The 20,598-nt window shown below is 45.0% G+C and overlaps 1 protein-coding gene across 3 annotated transcripts in view; it reads left to right on the top strand.

Moving 5' to 3' along the window:
* The window catches only part of LOC137384829 (calumenin-like), a 30,486-nt gene extending 18,851 nt beyond the window's left edge, over positions 1-11,635 (top strand). For all 3 annotated transcript variants that reach the window (XM_068059377.1, XM_068059379.1, XM_068059378.1), the window contains exons 5-7: positions 975-1,035; positions 6,291-6,490; positions 7,695-11,635. In XM_068059377.1, coding sequence (XP_067915478.1) covers positions 975-1,035; positions 6,291-6,490; positions 7,695-7,799 — 366 coding nt within the window. In that variant the 3' untranslated portion in view covers positions 7,800-11,635. The remainder of the gene's footprint in view (positions 1-974; positions 1,036-6,290; positions 6,491-7,694) is intronic.
* The last annotated feature ends 8,963 nt before the right edge of the window (positions 11,636-20,598 follow it).

Genomic DNA, 20,598 nt, shown 5'->3' with positions numbered 1-20,598 from the left:
AGTGCGAGTCTATCTCCCTGGTTACAAATTGTGTGCTAGAGATTTTTCATTGTTCATTGTTTTCTTTGTGGCTGTTAATTTTTTTTTCCTGGTGGTTTTTTTTTTTAACCTGGGACTGTCCACAACAGTGGCAATTTCTATATAATTGGATGGCTGGAGAAGGTTCTGGTTGCTGTCTTGGAATCATAGAATGGTCACAGCACAGAAGGAGGCCATTCAGCCCATTGAGTCCAATTTAGTTTGTCCCATTCTCTGGCCTTTTCTCCATAACCCCGTAATTTTTTTTCCCAGTCAAGTGCTCATCCAATTCCCTTTAGAAAGCCATAATTGAATCTGCTTCCAGCACCCTTTCAGGCAGAGCGTTCAAGATCATAACCACTTGCTGCATTTATGAAAAGAAAATTCCACATGTTGCTGTTTCTTTTGCCAATCGCTTTAAATCTGTATCCTTTGGTTCTTGACCCTTCTGCTAATGGGAATAGTTTCTCCCTATTTATTCATGATTTTGAACACTTCTATCAAGTCTCCTCTCGACCTTCTCTATGGAGAACAACCCCAGCTTCACTAATTTATTCACATAACTGAAGTCCCTCATCCTTGAAACAATTCCCATTCTGCACCCTCAAGTCTTCACATCTCTTTTATACTCTTTTGTCCCTTTTAATAAAAAAGGTCAAGGTTCCATGTGCCTCATTAACTGCTTTCTCAACCTGTCCTGCCACCTTCAACAATTTGTGCACAATAACCCTCCCAGGTCTCTGGTCCTGCACCCCTTTAGAATTGTACCATTACTAACTTTCTCTGGTTATACAGACACTGACTCTGCCTAGGATAAGACTCCCAATATGGGTGCCTGCCTGCTTTGTTAGTTTTATTTTTGACTGCTATGTACAGACCAGACTTTAACAGCAAGCATATTACCTTCTGTTAGTTTATACACAGAAATGGACAATAGCTTTGTGTTTCACTGGCAGGAAACCATGGAAGACATCGATAAGAATGGAGATGGCTTCATCGATCTGGAGGAGTACATTGGTAAGTAGATCAGAGGGTAAAACTGGAGTCTAAAGTTGTACCTGTTCAATTATTGGTGGTAGCTTCTATAACACGTTTTGCTGTTGCATCAAGGGGAGAGCTTGCACAGTAAACTAAGCTGGTGAGGATGTGAACTGGGATGTGGGGTTAGAGGGAACTGGAGGATGTTGACATTCCATGTGTTGGAGTAATTGCAACAATTGGCAAGGACAGAAACATGCAGGAGTTATGAGTTGGCGCTTGGGAGGAAGCTAGTAAACATGTTGGTGAAATCATGTCAGGGATGAAGTAGGGTGATGTATGCATGTAAGTAGTCTTGGTGATGGACTAGAGGGGTCAAGCTCAGCTTGGGGTCAAACTGGACTCTTAAGGCTGTACATTGCAGCTGGGAAAGGAGGATGGAATCTGAGCATATGCAATGTTACGAGCAAGAATAGAACAGATGGCTTTGGTTTTCCCAAGGTTTAGCTACAGAAAGTTTTGGCTCGTCCATAGTTCAATAGTTGACTGCACAACAAAGTTGTGGGCTCCAATGTGTGTGAGGATGCCCCCACCCCCCCAAATGGAGATAATCAAACCAGAAGAACTGAAATTACCAAACAACCCCACTTTAAAAAAAAAAAAAATTTCAAATGGACAAGATTTCACTTTTATAACTTTTACTTTAATAATCAAACTAAAATCAACATAAATTAAATGAATTAACAGCTCATGTATGTGTATAGTTTTATTATATATAATGTTTGTGTATGTTTTTAATTGTGTTTTCTTAATATATAATGTAAAAAAAAAACCCCAAAGATCTCTCTGATTTACTGGGCAGTCCACTCAGCGTACATAGAACCAATTACAGCCACAAAGTAAGGGGCGGTACAGTGGCGCAGTGGTTAGCACCGCAGCCTCACAACTCCAGGGACCCGGGTTCGATTCTGGGTACTGCCTGTGCGGAGTTTGCAAGTTCTCCCTGTGACCGCGTGGGTTTTCGCCGGGTGCTCGGGCACCTCCCACAGCCAAAGACTTGCAGGTTGATAGGTAAATTGGCCATTGTAAATTGTAGGTAGGTGGAGGGAATATGGGATTTACTGTAGGGTTAGTATAAATGGATGGTTGTTGATCAGCACAGACTCGGTGGGCTGAAGGGCCTGTTTCAGTGCTGTATCTCTGAATACATAAAATAAAATAAAGTTCTTCAAAGCACTGAACATCCTCAGGTAGATCTCCAGCTCCTTTTTCTCCCAAGATGCAGCCACTGATTCCCATCCGACAGCACTTCCCCATCAACCTGAACTCCACGGGTACAGCCTTCACTAAAACTGTGCACTACTCCAGAACCTTCTCAGCTCTGCTCACGACCGTCTTGATCACATGGATCCACCAGTATTGCCTCCTCTGAGGCGCCAGTGCTGCGCCTCGATCCAGCCTTCACTTTCTTCAGTCTGCCTGCACTCCGCCCTTGTTATGTGCTTGAATGGTTGTGTCCTTTTTTTTACCAAGGTTCCAACCAGTTTCTGTTTCTCCAGAAACCTGAAATTTGTTTTCCTTTTAGTTAGCTATCTCGAAAAAAAAACTTTGAAACCAGGGTCAGTGCAGCTAACAGAACATGCAATAAGTCATCTGTTCAAACAATAGCTCGCACACGCTCCCCCACTGGTGTCTCAAGCCACAGAAGCCATCGCATGTGGTAGAGATGTAAAGCTGGCAGTTGAGCCCTGACTTGGCAACTATACAAGAGAACCTTTTCTTTGAAAAGGAACATGCTTTGTCTAGAGCTCAAGAGTCTCTGCAGAGGCAACTGTGCAGACACTGAAGGAGCAACAGTTGTACAAGGGGGTGGGGGAAATGACCAAGGTTTTTCTCCTGAGTTTTACCTTCACTAAGTCACCTTTGAAAGACAAAAGAAATGGGGGAGCAGCCATTGGTGCTGAGAAGGGTACTTGTCAAATATATCTGTGATTAGGTAGAGGTGCTTTTGCCAACAAGATCTGGCACGCCACTAGACTGGTAAACCAGAGCCCCAGGATTATGCTCTGGGGACATGGGTTTAGGTCCCACCACAGCAGATGGTGGAATTTGAATTCAATTAATAAATCTGGAGCTAAAAAGCTAATCTAGTGGTGACCATGACACCATTGTCGATTTTGTTGTGAAAACTCATTTCGTTCACTAATGTCCTTTAGGGAAGGAAATATGCTGTCCTTGCCTGGTCTGACCTACATGTGACTCCAGACCCACAGCAATGTGGTTGACTCTTAAATGCTCTCTCAAATGGCCTAGCAAGCCACTCAGTTGTGTCAAACCGTGACAAAGTCTCTCAGAAAAGGAATGAAACCGGACCGACTACCCAGCATCGACCTAGGCACCGGAAACGACAATGGCAAACCCAGCCCTGTCGACCCTGCAGAGTCCTCCTTACTAACATCTGGGGGCTTGTGCCAAAATTGAGAGCTGCCCCACAGACTAGTCAAGCAACAGCCTGACCTAGTCATACCATGGAATCATATCTTACAATGTCCCAAACACCATCACCATCTCTGGGTATGTCCTGCCCCACCAGCAGGATAGACCCACCCGAGGTGGCGGCACAGTGGTATACAGTTGGGAGGGAGTTGTCTGGGAGTCCTCAACATTGACACCAGACCCCATGAGGTCTCGTGGCATCAGGTCAAACATGGGCAAGGAAATCTCCTGCTGATTACCACCTACCACCCTCCTTGGCTGACGAATCAGTGCTTCTCCATGCTGAACACCAATTGGAAGAAACACTGAGGGTAGCAAGGGCACAACATGTACTCTGGGTGGGGAACTTCAATGTCCATCACCAAGAGTGGCTCGACAACACCACTGCTGGCAGAGTCCTAAAGGACACAGCTGCTAGACTGGGTCTGCGGTAGGTGGTGAGGGAACCAATAAGAGGGAAAAACCTACTTGATCACGTCATCACCAATCTACCTGTCGCAGATGCATCTGTCCATGACAGTATTGGTAAGAGTGACCCACCGCACAGTCTTTGCGGAGGCAAAGTGCTGTCTTCACATCGAGGATACCCACCATAGTGTTGTGTGGCATTGCCACCATGCTAAATTGGATAGAAACCGATCCAGCAACTCCAAACAGGGCCTCCATGAGGCACTGTGGGCCATCAGTCGCAGCGGAATTGTATTCAACCACAATCTGTAACCTCATGGCCTGGCATATCCCCCCATCTACCATTACCATCAAGCTGGGGGACCAACCCTGGTTCAATGAAGAGTGCAGGAGGGCATGCCAGAAGCAGCACCAGGCTTACTGCGAAATGAGGTTTTAGCCTGGTGAAGCTACAACGCAGGACTGCTTGCACACAAACAACGGAAGCAGCATGCAGTAGACAGGGCTAAGTGATCCCACAACCAATGGATCAGATCAAAGCTCTGCAGTCCTGCCACATCCAGTCATGAATGGTGGTGAACAATTAAACAACTAACAGGAGGATGTGGCTCCACAAAAATCCTCATCCTCAATGATGGGGGAGGCCACTGCATTAGCGCAAAAGATCAGGCTGAAGTATTTGCATAAATCTTCAGCCAGAAGTGCCAAGTGGATGATCCATCTTGGCCTCCTCCTGAAGTCCTCAGCAGCACAGATGCCAGTCTTCAGCCAATCCAATTCACTGATATCAAGAAAAGGTTGAAGGTACTAGATGCTGCAGTGGCTATGGGCTCTGACAACATTCCAGCAATAGTATTAAAGGCTTGTGCTCCAGAACTAGCCACGCCCCCTAGCCAAGATGTTCCAGTACAGCTACAATACTGGCATCCACCCAGCAATGTGGAAAATTGCCTAGGTATGTACTGTGCACAAAAAGCAGGATAAATCCAACCCAGCCAATTATGGCCCTATTGGTCTACTCTCAATCATCAGCAAAGTGATGGAAGGGGTTGTCGACAGTGCTATCAAGCAGCACATGCTCAGCAATAACCTGCTCAGTTTTGGTTCTGCCAGGGCCATTCAGTTCCTGACCTTATTACAGCTTTGGTCCAAACATGAACAAAAGAGCTGACCTCCAGAGGTGAGGTGATAGTGACTGCCCTTGCCATAAGACAGAATTGATGTCTGTATGACATCAAGGAGTCCATGCAAAACTGGAGTCATGGGAATTGGGGTAAAACTCTGCTGGCTGGAGTCATACCTACTTCAAAGGAAGATGGCTGTGGTTGTTGGAGGTCAATCATCTCAGTCCCAGGACATCACTGCAGGAGTTCCTCAGGCCAATGTCCTAGGCCCAACCATCTTCAGCTGCTTCATCAGTGATCGTCCTTCAATCACAAGGTCAGAAGTGGGTATATTTGCTGATGATTGCACAATGTTCACCATTCGTGACTACTCAGATACTGAAGTAGCCCATGTCCAGGTCTTGCTGAAGATGGACAACATCCAAGCTTGGGCTGATAAGTGGCAAGTAACATTCGTGGACACAAGTGCCAGGCAATGACCATCTCGAACAAGAGAGAATCTAGCCATCTCCTCTTGACATTCAATGGCAATACCATTGCTGAATCCTCCACTATCAACATCCTGGGGGTTACCATTGACCAGAAACATTAATGCTGTAGCTACAAGGGCAGGTCAGAGCCTGGGAATTCTGCAGCAAGTAACTCACCACCTGTCTCCCCAGTGCTTGTCCACCATGTACAAGGCACAAGTCAGGAGTGTGATGGAATACTCTCCATTTGCCTGGATGGGTGCAGCTCCAACAACACTCAAGCTCTATGCCGTCCAGGACAAAGCAGTCCACTTGATTGGCACCCCATCCACCACCTTCAACATTCACTCCCTCCACCACCAACTCTCACTGGCAGCAGTGTGTACCATCTACAAGATGCATTGCAGCAACTCTGAGGTTCCTTCGACAGCACCTTCCAAACCTGTGACTTTTGCCACCTAGAAGGACAAGGTAGGCAGATGCATGGGACCACCACCACCTGCAGGTTCCTCTCCAAGCCACGTACCATCCTGACCTGGAACTATTGCCGTTCCTTCGTCATCACTGGGTCAAAATCCTGCAACACTCTTCCTAACAGCGCTCTTTGTGTACCAACACCCCAAAGACTGCAGAGATTCCCGAAGGCAGCTCACCACCACCACCACCTTCTCTAGGGCAATTAGGGATGGGCAATAAATGCTGACCTAGCCAGCAATGCACACATCCCAGAAACGGATTTTTTTTTAAATCAAAGGAAAAGGTTTCTGACTTATCTGACCTTCCCTTCTGTTTTCAGGTGATATGTACACTGCAGACAGTGATGGCCATGAGCCTGAGTGGGTGAAAACTGAGCGTGAGCAGTTCGCTGAGTTCAGAGACCGCAACAAGGACGGCAGAATGGATAAGGACGAAACCAAAGACTGGATCCTGCCGGCTGACTATGACCATGCTGAAGCTGAGGCCCGCCATCTTGTCTATGAATCAGATGAAAACAAGGTGAGATGTGCACATTGCTTGTCCAGACTTGGATATTGGACTGTGTCAAGTGTTTAGTCCCATTAACGTTATAATTCATCACTCAGCCAGAGGCAGCTGTACCTGCAGTTGCCTAAGGCTGAGCTCTGGAATTCTCTCTCTCAACTGCTCCACCTTTACGTCTCTTCCCCCACTTTGAGATACTCTAAAACTTTGGTTACCTCTCATAAAATTCCCTCATGTGGCTTGTTCTTAAATATTGTTTAATGACTTTTCACTCTGTTAACAACCTGCATTTAGACAGTACCTTTAAAACACTAAGAAATTCCAAGCTACTTCATGGGAGTGGACAAACTTTGAACACCAAGCCACACTGATTAAGCTTTTGGCCACTTGTCCTAATATCCAAGTAGTAGGCTTTCAGGAACATATTAAATGAGGCAAGAGGTTATGGCAGGAGTTCAAAGGCACTATGTAAATGCAAGTTTTGTCATGTGCACTTGGATGGAGAAGCAATGAGGGAGGCAAAGAAAATGGGCTTTGATTCTTGTTCCTACCTGTTGTCCAGTCATATCTGATTGAAGTACCTGTGTGTGGACAGCAGCTGAGGGCATGATGGGGCTGTGGCACCTTGCAAAGTGGACTAGGACACAGATATTCACTGATCAGATGAAGAACAACCATGTGGGGAGGTTCTGGAGGCTGCTTGTTCCTGTGAAACCCTATCCAATAAATGGGGTGAGAATATGCAACAGAATTTTTCAATGAATACTCAGTGGGTGGGAATGAGTTATTTTCTGGACTGGAGCTTACCAGTGATTGGAAACTGTATATAGGCGGATGATGTTATGGTTTTCTTTTCTAAAGTTAGGAAGGGAATTGATGCAATTCATAGGTGAATTTTTTTACGCCTCAAATACTTGCAAAGACTAGCTTAAAAGTTCAAACTTATTTCAGCATGGGTATTGAGTAGACATCTTTCACTCAAATGGAAATTATTGTGGAGGACATTGAGGGAAAGGCATGAAAATGGAGAATTCAATAAGTTCGAGGTAATTGAATGCACTTCCAGAGAGAAGGGATTGAGTGTCAGATATGTTGGTTGGGATTGATCCATCCAAGAAGTAAAATTGCTGGTCTAATGGTCTTTTCCCGTTCTTAACTCAGGAGAACAGCTTTTTGTGACTCCCCTGTAACTTTTTGTTTGCTTTCCACTTTGTTCCAGGATGGAAAACTCTCGAAAGAAGAAATAGTGAAAAAGTATGACCTGTTTGTGGGGAGCCAGGCCACAGACTTTGGAGAGGCCTTAGTAAGACACGATGAGTTCTAAGCAAGTAGCTAACTACTGCAGAGAACGAACAAGAATCCATTCCACAAAGAAGGGATAATTTATTTTTTACAACTTGCTGTTTAACTCGGTGTTCTGTTCTCAGGTTGTTAACTGAGCTTTACTCAGAAGCAGAGAAGGGGTGTTGGTCGCAAAGAAGTGGCCATCTTGTGCCTCGAGAGCAATGTGTAATTACTGATATATTTACTTCATGTATGTGTAGAACTTTACATTTATTTTTGTAATTTTTTTCCTTTTTACTTCCTTGATCAGATGACTTCAGAACCTCTAATTCCACGTAGAGTCAATTTAAGTTGCAGAAAACTCCAAGGGCTGGTTTATAGCAGTCCAGAACAATTGTTTATTATGCATAAAATTGAGAAATGCTTTGATTCTAGAAGTGTTTTTGATCAGATCATTTATTTCATATCTTAACAACAGAATAATAAGGGGAACACTGTGCAGTTGCCATCTTGGGGCTGAAGCCAGCATGTGTGTCCACATGCAGGGAACCAGATGCACCTTCAGTAAACTACCTTGGCCATTGTGTTGTACAGCATTCGTCCATCCTGTAATGTACTGCCACAAGCTGAGAGGGAGTAGAATCTTCCCATTAACATAAATGAAATTGAAGGCAGGAAAAGAAACTGGTCCATTAAGCCTGCCCCATACTTCATGATGGCTGAAGCATCATGAGTAAATACTTCCCAATATTCCTAGACACCATGTAATTTCTCTGTCTAGGAGATCGCATGGACCAAGTGTTCTCTATAAAGACACTCGCCCCCTATATGATGCAAACTCTGACCCAGTCAAGCTGCTCCATGAAGGTGTAATAATTGTATAGAGTATTGATCACAACCATTATGTACCTTTTTTCTCCCCGTCTCTTTCAGCCTTTCACTAGCCTCATGCTGTCTACTATTGGTTGAAGTGTAAGAGTCTAGAAATAAACAGTATTCTTGAGTTTTTAACCCAACTGGCAAATGGTTTAAGGCAGGTTACTCTTTCTGGGATGGGGGCAGCTGCCCCATTCTGCAGATCATTAAACTATGCAGGCATCCCTCAGAGAATTCTAACTTTGTCCAAAGTTAACATGAAATATTGCCCTGTAACTCTGGTCATTTTTTATCCTATATTTACCATCATTGTGTTTTGAGGAGAAAATATATACTTGCAGAGATTTAATATAAATGTTCACAGAAGTGACACTATATTAAAGCACCTACATCCAGTCACTAAATTCAGTGTTATATTTGTACATACAATGGGACATGTGGTGTTGATTTTTCTTCGTATTAATGCATTGAGAGAGTCTTGTGCAGTCTGCTTAATTGAATGAAAAACACAAAATGCTGGAAACACCCAGCAGATCAGACAGCATCTGGAGAAAGAAAGAGTCAATGTTTTGGTGGATTATCCATTATCAGAACTGGAAAACAAAAGTTGGCTAATATTGATGGTGTTTCTGACTAGATTTTCATGAGGAGTTGGGGGATATTATGATTTACATTATTTGCATTTGACGTTCATGGGTTTTATTGCCTTGTAAGATCTGGAGAATAAAATGAGTGCAATGAATTCTTCCACTCAAGTTCATAAGTAAAAATTGATTATGGGAGAAGAGGAAAGGAGAAATGCAGCAAAGCTACTGCACAGCAGTTTAGTGTGTATGATGGAAGTTAAACTCACCACCAGTGTGGTGTGGTTAGCTTGCAGGCTACAGAGGTGTGTGCTTAAACTTCTTAGAACCTTGATGTTTAACCACACAGCATGCTAGAAGTAGATGTAATCTGACCTTTTCTCATTGCAGTCTGTCAAGACTATTCTGAGCAGTGTTCATGTATTATTTAATTGATTTGTGAAATTCTCTCCTACCTCTGCTCCACCAGCTACACATCAGCCAGCATTTGAAAGAAAAGGCAGCTAACTTTTTTCCAATGCGACTCTTTATCAAAAAATCCCCACTGGTTGTGAGCTTAAGATCTATAATTTTCTGCCTTGCCTTTTTTTGTTCTATCACAAAATGAGCAGTGTTTTTTTTTAATGTATGCTGTAATGCTTTTAAACTTGTCCTGTTTTGTCTTTCATCCATGCACTTTCATGTCCAGTTCCTGCACCAATATAATCATCTGACCTTGATTTACATAGAAATTGCAGCACCGAAACAGGCCATTTCGTCCAACTGGTCTATGGCAGTGGTTGAGGAGTTATGGCTGTGGTGTTTCCATTTAAAAACACAAATCAGCACTATGCTAAGTATGACATTTTAGCCATAGACTGTGTCAACTGCTGCCTCTTCCTCATCCCCACAAAGTCTTCTGTTACCCACACCCTCCAGTCAGGTGCCCAATTCGGAGCATTGGATGCAGTCTCCACATTCACTAAAGTTCTTGAAGGAGAAATGGGATTTATATTCTCCAGTGCACTATGCAGTTTTTTTTCCACTCTGCCCCTGTCAACTGACGTCAAATATTGACATCTGATCTGCGTGTTTTGACAGTTGGAGTCATTTGTGCCTGTTCACAGTTTCTAACTGAGTTTTATGTGGCTCCTGGTGGCATCTAATTGTTAATCATATTCCACTTCACATTGAGCTGGTTGTATAATGCCAATCTTAATGGACATCATCTTCCTCAGGTGCCCAGCTTGAGATTCTGGGTTTAGCCTCTAGTGCAAGTCCAACTCTTACTGTTGTGCTGGACCACAGTAGTTTTGAAAGTGTGCACAATTCAGAGTATTTGATTTTTTTTCCCCCGTTCCCTGTTTAACTAGACAGCAAATATTTGGATTTTTTTCAAATATTATAAGTGGGCAATAAAATACAGTTATAGGCTAGAATCTAATCAAGGGGTTCATGTGATCTGTTTATATATAGGATAAAGGATACCTGTGAGTGAGTTATCAGCTGGAATCTAATTGAGGGGTTCAAAAGATACCTGGAATTGTAATAGTTAAATTCAGTGGGGTAATTTTATAGTTTATTGCTCTGTTTTTATTCCAACAGCACCATCAAGTTGGCACATCACTGAAGCCTCATATCTCCACCCCCAGAACTTCCTCACTTGCCCAACCTCCCTGCCATACAGCACACATGGATTAGATTAGATTTCATTTTGGATTTTGTAAAAATTTCCTTTTTAAACATAACTAAATTAAAGTCCAGTTGTCACAAACCTTTCCATTTATTCAAAATCTGTGTGAATTGTGAGATTTGTGGGGGGTTTTTTTTTTAAGAAAATGATCAGAAATCAGGTTCCATCCAATAAATGAGGGAAATTGGATTATCTGATGGACTGGTTTGGGCTAGAATGTGATGACTCCAGAGTTGAGTAGCCCACCAACTCTTGATGCCTCAGCCAACACAGTGGTTACATGGTGGGCAATAATTGCCTTTCAAAACATGTACCAGGAAGAACCAACACCTTGTAAGATGTGAAAGACCAACAGATAGGGTCCAAACCTGCTGCTCAATCTAATGAAAATGCTGAGTACATCACATGCTGGGTGAGAGGGCCAGATGCACATGTTTGTAAATTGAACTACTTTGATCATGTGACAGGGGAGGGGTGATCTTGCAGGAAAGTCAGCTGCAGTTCATCAATGGGATATTCACGTGTTTGTTATATATTTTCACAAATCCACTTAAACATTTAGTTTGGTTTGCTGCCTGTGGCCATAGGGCAGATCTGAACTGTCACTCCCATTGTACTTGAAGTGCCAGTAAATTGCATGGCCTTGATAAGTCTACACTTGTATATTTTCTTTGTGAAATATTTGCCTGTGTCTGCTTCAAAATTGAATTCTAACCCTCCAATAAAGTGTTTTTTTTTAAATAAGCAATTTGTTTTGTTTGTTTTTACTTTAAGTTCCCAGTTCTGTCATGTGCTCTTTGTCTTGGAGGCAGTCAATTACAGCAGAGGAGGCCATTCAGTCCATCGAGTCCATGACTGATCTCCACAGAGCTATGCTGTCAGTCCCACTCCCTGGCTTGATCCCTGTAGTCCTGCAAGTCTCTTTCTCTCAGGTGGCCATCCAACTTCCTCTTGAAGTCATTGTCTCCACTTCATAGTCTTGCATGCCTTCACTCTGCAGTTTTACCTTTGTTAGCAGTTCTCTAGCATTATGGATCACCAACTCTCACTATTTCAATTGTAATTCTTGCATCAGACCTCCCACCCCCAGTCTTAGCAGCTGTACTATGCACTGTGCGCTCAGATACATGATGGGCAATTGCCTCATTTGCTTTCTCTACTTATCCTTTACTTGTGCTCTGCTTGCAAATCAATATAGCAGATGTCACTACACCAACCAGAGGTTTCCAAAGTAAACAATACAAATATAAAGTGCAACAATCATCAAATACCAACAGGAGTAACTATTATAGTGTTTGACAACAAATGAATTACTTTAGAAGCCCAGTCACTGATGTAGTTTTCTTTTTTGATATTCTAGTCCAACTCCTGTGGTACACACAGGAAGTAGAGACCAACTGTAGTCTTCGGGCGAAGCAGAATTAGAGGTTGAGAATATTGGGTACTGGTGTGTGCATAGAATTCAGTCCCCATGTTAGTCATACAATTTCTCATTTCATTTTAAGCTCCTATGTCTTTTAGAATGTAAACTTGTCCTGCTATAATTATACCTCCCTAATCAATGGTGTAGGATACGGTGTAATAACTGTGACAGGTTTAGAGTAGCAGTTTCAATTATAAATGTGAATGTGGGAATTTATAATGAAAAATTATATTTTTGACTACTCGAGGAATGAGTTCATTGTCTTTAGATTTAATGTAAATGTCAAATGAATACTAAATCCCAAACATACAATACTATATCTGAAATTTCCGTGTGTAACCTGTTGGCAATCCTTCTGAATCTAAAATTAGACTTGCTGTTTCATTAGTTCTTGTTTTCAAGATATCTAACTGGACACCTCTTCCGATTTGTCCCATAGACTCTAGTCCTAATAATAAATCCAAATTGATACAATCACAATAGGAGTACACCGACAGTGAAATGTAACTTATCTCCGTGCCAAAATAGTCAAAAAGGCAGTTAGATCCAGGGACAGATCAACAAACACTATTTTACAAGATCTGATTTGTTTATCAGCATAGTTAAGTACTGAAGATTCTTTCTTCTTTTTGGGCCTCCTTATCTCGAGAGACAATGGATACGCGCCTGGAGGTGGTCAGTGGTTTGTGAAGCAGCGCCTGGAGTGGCTATAAAGGCCAATTCTGGAGTGACAGGCTCTTCCACAGGTGCTGCAGAGAAATTTGTTTGTTGGGGCTGTTGCACAGTTGGCTCTCCCCTTGCGCCTCTGTCTTTTTTCCTGCCAACTACTAAGTCTCTTTGACTCGCCACAATTTAGCCCTGTCTTTATGGCTGCCCGCCAGCTCTGGCGAATGCTGGCAACTGACTCCCACGACTTGTGATCAATGTCACACGATTTCATGTCGCGTTTGCAGACGTCTTTATAACGGAGACATGGACGGCCGGTGGGTCTGATACCAGTGGCGAGCTCGCTGTACAATGTGTCTTTGGGGATCCTGCCATCTTCCATGCGGCTCACATGGCCAAGCCATCTCAAGCGCCGCTGACTCAGTAGTGTGTATAAGCTGGGGATGTTGGCCGCTTCAAGGACTTCTGTGTTGGAGATATAGTCCTGCCACCTGATGCCAAGTATTCTCCGAAGGCAGCGAAGATGGAATGAATTGAGACGTCGCTCTTGGCTGGCATACGTTGTCCAGGCCTCGCTGCCGTAGAGCAAGGTACTGAGGACACAGGCCTGATACACTCGGACTTTTGTGTTCCGTGTCAGTGCGCCATTTTCCCACACTCTCTTGGCCAGTCTGAACATAGCAGTGGAAGCCTTACCCATGCGCTTGTTGATTTCTGCATCTAGAGACAGGTTACTGGTGATAGTTGAGCCTAGGTAGGTGAACTCTTGAACCACTTCCAGAGCGTGGTCGCCAATATTGATGGATGGAGCATTTCTGACATCCTGCCCCATGATGTTCGTTTTCTTGAGGCTGATGGTTAGGCCAAATTCATTGCAGGCAGACGCAAACCTGTCGATGAGACTCTGCAGGCATTCTTCAGTGTGAGATGTTAAAGCAGCATCGTCAGCAAAGAGGAGTTCTCTGATGAGGACTTTCCGTACTTTGGACTTCGCTCTTAGACGGGCAAGGTTGAACAACCTGCCCCCTGATCTTGTGTGGAGGAAAATTCCTTCTTCAGAGGATTTGAACGCATGTGAAAGCAGCAGGGAGAAGAAAATCCCAAAAAGTGTGGGTGCGAGAACACAGCCCTGTTTCACACCACTCAGGATAGGAAAGGGCTCTGATGAGGAGCCACCATGTTGAATTGTGCCTTTCATATTGTCATGGAATGAGGTGATGATACTTAGTAGCTTTGGTGGACATCCGATCTTTTCTAGTAGTCTGAAGAGACCACGTCTGCTGACGAGGTCAAAGGCTTTGGTGAGATCAATGAAAGCAATGTAGAGGGGCATCTGTTGTTCACGGCATTTCTCCTGTATCTGACGAAGGGAGAACAGCATGTCAATAGTCGATCTCTCTGCACGAAAGCCACACTGTGCCTCAGGGTAGACGCGCTCGGCCAGCTTCTGGAGCCTGTTCAGAGCGACTCGAGCAAAGACTTTCCCCACTATGCTGAGCAGGGAGATTCCACGGTAGTTGTTGCAGTCACCGCGGTCACCTTTGTTTTTATAGAGGGTGATGATGTTGGCATCGCGCATGTCCTGGGGTACTGCTCCCTCGTCCCAGCACAGGCATAGCAGTTCATGTAGTGCTGAGAGTATAGCAGGCTTGGCACTCTTGATTATTTCAGGGGTAATGCTGTCCTTCCCAGGGGCATTTCCGCTGGCTAGGGAATCAATGGCATCACTGAGTTCCGATTTGGTTGGCTGTATGTCCAGCTCATCCATGACTGGTAGAGGCTGGGCTGCATTGAGGGCAGTCTCAGTGACAGCATTCTCCCTGGAGTACAGTTCTAGGTAGTGCTCAACCCAGCGGTCCATCTGTTTGCGTTGGTCAGTGATTATGTCCCCCGATTTAGATTTGAGGGGGGTGATCTTCTTGATGGTTGGCCCAAGAGCTCTCTTCATGCCATCATACATTCCTCTGATGTTTCCGGTGTCTGAGGCCAGCTGAATATGGCTGCATAGGTGTTGCCAGTAGTCGTTTGCGCAACGCCTAGCTGTTCTTTGTGCAGTACTTCTGGCTGCTTTAAGTGCTGCGGATGTTAAATCGCTGGGGGCTTTCTTGTAGTTCAAAAGTGCAATGCGCTTAGCGGCTATGACAGGTTCCAGCTCTTCATTATGAGATTGAAACCAGTCTGCATTTCTCTTCGCACTTTTGCCGTAGGTGGTCAAAGCTGACTCATAGATGGCGTCTCTGATGTGGGCCCACTTGGTCTCAGCATCCCCTGTGGGAGTGTTTTGAAGGGCTGTTACAAGTGAATTTAGAAATTTTTGTAACAGCTGTGGGTGAGAAATTCTGCTCGTGTTGATGCGCGGGTGGCCCTTCTGCTTGGAATGATGCAACTTCTTTGGTCTGAGTCTAACCTTGCTGCACACCAGGGAGTGGTCGGTGTCGCAGTCCGCACTGTGGAAGCTGCGTGTGATTTGAACACTGTTTAAGGCGGCTCGCCTTGTGACAATGAGGTCTAGCTGGTGCCAACGACGTGATCTTGGGTGCCTCCATGAAACCTGGTGACAGGGTTTAGTGTGAAAGAACGAGTTGGTGATGCAGAGGTTATGATAGGTACACAACTCAAGCAGTCTCTGCCCGTTCTCATTCATCCTTCCAACGCCATAGCGCCCAAGGCAGGAGGGCCATGAGTCATGGTCGGCCCCAACCCTGGCATTAAAGTCCCCCAGCAGGAATAGGTGTTCGGTGTTGGGGATGCTGCTAATGATGTTATGGAGTTGTTCATAGAACTGGTCTTTAGCTTCAGGTGCGGAACAGAGTGTTGGAGCATAGATGCTGAGTAGGTGTACTGGGCCAGAGGTGGTGAGCAGTCGGATGGACAGTATGCGTTCCGAGCCATTTGAGGGAGGCTCTATCATGCTGAGCAAGGAGTTTCTGATGGCGAAGCCCACTCCATGCTGTCTTGGTTCTTCAGGATCCCTGCCCTGCCAGAAGAAGGTGTAGTCTTGCTCTGCTAGAGAGCCACTCGCGGGGAGGCGAGTCTCCTGAAGTGCTGCAATGTCCACATTGAGTCTACTGAGCTCGTTGTTAATGATGGCGGTCTTCCGAGAATCGTTGATTTGTGTAAGGTCTTCCGACAGGCCAGGACACATAGTTCTGACGTTCCAGCTTGCAAAGCGAAGGGCTGGTACCTTCTTTCCTTTTTTCATGTTGTTTGGTGCGGTGTATCAGTCCACCTTTCGGGCAATGACCCTGAGCTCCAAGCACCCATTGAAGCAGGCAGACTGTGGCGGGACAGAACCTTATTGACCGGGGGCTGCCCGGTTTGAGGTGGGCGGTAGCTGTCCAGTGAGGTGCAATGACCTCTCCCACCGACAAAGGCAACCCGTGGCGCCCAGTTTCTACGCCAATTTATCTGGACTTATAACCCGTAACTGCTGCCTTCCGTGTTGTTTCAGTCGCTGTGAGGCAACTATGGAGTGACCTCTCCATGGCGCATGCCTGGGCAAATTTATGGAGGTTGAGAGTTGCCCAGTCGTCAAAACCCCCCTCTCGGCCTTTCTGGTGGGGTCCAAAGGAGTGCAGGACACGACGTTTGGCACCAGTATGGCTGCAGGAACTGCCGGAAACATGCCAAAGGTGACACATGACCGCCTACGGGGTTCCGCTCCGGATTTTCTGTTAGGGTTTACTCCCTTAGCCTTGGTCTCTCCCGAGACGCCCACAAGGCAGTGGGGTTGTTGGGGCCCCTACACAGGTGTAGGATGGTGCCGGTGGGAGGAGGGGATGCAAGGGGGAGGGGTAGAGGGAGGGGGTGGGGGGGGTGCAGGGGAAGGGGGTGCGGGGTGAAGATGGTGCGTGGGGGGGGCGGGCTGGGACGGGGTTGTGAGGGGGTGAGCTGAGAGGGTGGAGCAGGGAAGGGGACGGGGGTGGGGGGGGGTGGAAGGGGGGTAAAGGGGGGGGGAGGGGGGGTGGAATCTGGTGCAGGTAATAAGCCATTTCCTCAGTGTCAGCTTTCAAGATGGCTCCTGGGCTGGAAGCTCCCTAGGAAGCTCCCTTGCTGTTCAACTCTATCCATGGCCATCTGCTCCCATCCCTAACGTTTTCTCCCCCAATCTGCCCTCTTAAACTGTTTAAATTCCCCTGGCTCTTTAAATCAGTTCATTTTAGCCCTATCTAAAAGTTAACAGTTAGTTTAGTGTATGTTACCTGGGCCCACTGCCCTCCCCCAGCCACACCTGCTCTTTGTTTTCTCAATGAAATTGATCCGGATGAAACTGACGAGCACAGCTGCCGATACTTTAATCTCCGATCCTGCTGTCTTCACAGTCCAGAGTGTCTGCAGCCACGGCATGCGGTAAGTCCATTGAGGTGAAGAAGGAGCTGCGGGACCCGAGAGAAGTCCTGTGAAAAGGTGCCCCGAACACCCAAAACATCCACGAACGGCCCCCCCGGCCGCAACTTCAAAGCGCCCGCGGGAGATGGCTCGGAGAGCATCTGCAGCGCACTGTCGGCAATGCTGCATCTGAAGATTAGTGGTTGGATATTAAATATCCATCAATAGAGTAACTCATACTCCAATATTCAAGGCTACAGAATGAATTTACCAAGATTTAGTTGTTTGTTCATTCAACATATTGCAGATTATTTGTAGTGCCAATTCCCTGATGAGCTTTAAAACACAAAGCCTTGTCCTTTAAGCAGTTCTGACTTCTGGAATAGTTGATCATTTCAAGGATTGCCTGTAACCAATATTTAGCCATAGTTCTTGTCATAACTCAAACTTGTTATTCCTTTGCACTGTTATACTGTTGCACTCTGTGCTAAGACGCAAGCTGTTCAACACAGTAGTGACATACTTTGTGGTTTTAAACTTCCGTTTGATTAAACATTTAATCTTGGTTTACCAACTTCCAGCTCAACATTTTTGTGGCTTTGGAAACCAGCTTGCAAAGTTTTTCCACGACGTCGTCACCCCTTCAGCTATGGATGGGAACACAGCCTCATATCCTCAGCAAATCCCATAAGGGCACAAGACTATAACCAAGTAGAACAATCACATTGGTTTATGGATTAGGAACTGGACCAAAATAACAGTCAAGCTGATGTACATAGTTAAAAGTTGTTCTTTGGCCCTTTTAATTTGCACTAGGGCTAGATAGAGATTTTTAATCACCATTCTCTGTTGAAGCTGAACAAATCAATCAAATGGACACTGTTTCATTGTGTAATTAGATTGGTTAAAGATGTCAATGATAATTCCCTGATTTTAATTAATGAAGTCAAAGTGTCTCAAATAGAACTCTTTAATTTCCTTCACTTGCACTATGTCCCATTTACCCATTGCCCCTTTTCTTGTTGACCTTGTATAGGCACTTGGTCTGGCAACGCCTTGATTTTTAAAATTCTCAGCATTGTTTTCAAAACCCACCATGGTCTCCCCATCTCTGCAGCCTCCTTTAGCCCTATAATCCTCTGCAATCTCTGCTCGCCTCCCATGTTGGCCTCTTGAGAATCCTTTATTTTAATCACCCACCATTGGTGACAATGCCTTCAGCATTAGCTCTAAGCTCTGGAATTCCATCCCTAAACCCCTCCCTCTCCACCTTTGCAATGGTCCTTAAAACTTACCTCTTTGACCAAGCTTTTGGTCATATGTCCTTGCATTTCATTATGTGGCTCAATGTCAAATTACATTTAATCATGCCTGTGTAGCGCCTTGGGATGTTTTACTATGTTAAAGGTGCTATATAAATGCAAGGTGTTCAAGTAACACCATCTATTGATTTATAAAGAAAAAAAACTTACATTTATACAGCACCTTTCATAACCTCAGGATGGCTCAAAGCACTTTACAGCCAATGAAGCACTGTTGAAGTGTAGTCATTGTAATGTAAAAAATGTGGCAGCCAAGCAAGGTCTCCAAGAGCATTTAAAAAAACGACCAGCTCATCTGTTCTTAGTGATGTCAGTTGAGGGATAAATAGTGGCCAGGACACCAGAGAGAACATGCACACTCTTTGAAATAGTGGCCTTTGGATCTTTTACTTCCACCTGACAGGATAGACTGGGCTGGAGTTTAATGTCTCATACAAAAGATGGCACCTCTGATGGTGCAGCACTCCTATACTATGCTGGAAGTGTCAGTCTGGGAACCTGGGAAGTCTGTGCCCAATTGGAGCCTTCTGATTACAGCCCTGACTGAGATCAGCTGATGCAGCAGAGACCAGGAGTCAAACTATCAAATGCATATATCTTAGTGCTAAACCCAGCAATGTCTTTAAATGCCTTCAACCAACACCTAAAAGTAGATGATCTGGTGATACTGCTCTTTGCTGTGTGCAAAATTGGCTGCTGCATTTCCTACATTACATAGTGATTATGCTTCAAAAGGGCTTCATATGCTGAAAAGCATTTTGGGATATCCTGAGGCCATGAAAGAAACTATATAAATGTGAGGCTTTTTACAAACCAGAATATTGAGCGATACAAATTATCTTCACAAACTAGTAGTTGTTTTTGAATACTGCGGGATGCTGGAAATCTGAAATTAAAACAGAAAATACTGGAAAAACTCAGCAGATCAAGCAGCCTCTGTGGAGAGAGAAACAGAATTAACATCGAAGCTCCATGACCTTTTGTCAGACCTGGAAGAAGTTCGAGACTCAACAGTTTATAAGCAAGCAGGGAAAAGGGAGGGGTGAGGAAAGAACAAAAGGGATGGTGTGTGATAGGGTGGAAGGCAGGAATGAATAAATGACAAAATGGATGATAGTGCACGGTAAAAGGATTGGTAGCGGAACAAGAAAAGAAAGTGACAACAGCAGAATCATTACCAGCTTCCGCCATCTGAGAAAATGGGAGCCGTGGTTATGACCTGAAGTTGTTGACCTCATGGTTGAGCCCAGAGTCTATAAAGTGCCTAATTAAAAGATGAGTGCTGTTTCTCAACTTTGAACTTCATTGGAACAGTGTAGGAGGCTGAGCTGCAATCATTCCCATGAGCTGACAAACCAATATCTCCACTTCCTCATTCAATAGTTTAAGTGGTTATTAGATTAGATTAGATTAGAGATACAGCACTGAAACAGGCCCTTCGGCCCACCGAGTCTGTGCCGAACATCAACCACCCATTTATACTTTTCTTTCTTTTGGGCCTCCTTATCTCGAGAGACAATGGATATGCGCCTGGAGGTGGTCAGTGGTTTGTGAAGCAGCGCCTGGAGTGGCTATAAAGGCCAATTCTGGAGTGACAGGCTCTTCCACAGGTGCTGCAGAGAAATTTGTTTGTCGGGGCTGTTGCACAGTTGGCTCTCCCCTTGCGCCTCTGTCTTTTTTCCTGCCAACTACTAAGTCTCTTCGACTCGCCACAATTTAGCCCTGTCTTTATGGCTGCCCGCCAGCTCTGGCGAATGCTGGCAACTGACTCCCACGACTTGTGATCAATGTCACACGATTTCATGTCGCGTTTGCAGACGTCTTTATAGTGGAGACATGGACGGCTGGTGGGTCTGATACCAGTGGCGAGCTCGCTGTACAATGTGTCTTTGGGGATCCTGTCATCTTCCATGCGGCTCACATGGCCAAGCCATCTCAAGCGCCGCTGACTCAGTAGTGTGTAGAAG

This window comes from Heterodontus francisci, chromosome 27 (genome assembly GCF_036365525.1).
Source record: "Heterodontus francisci isolate sHetFra1 chromosome 27, sHetFra1.hap1, whole genome shotgun sequence".
NCBI classification, from domain to species: Eukaryota; Metazoa; Chordata; class Chondrichthyes; order Heterodontiformes; family Heterodontidae; genus Heterodontus; species Heterodontus francisci.
Note: the sequence above shows the minus strand (reverse complement) of the source record. Positions and strands in the feature narration are given on the sequence as shown.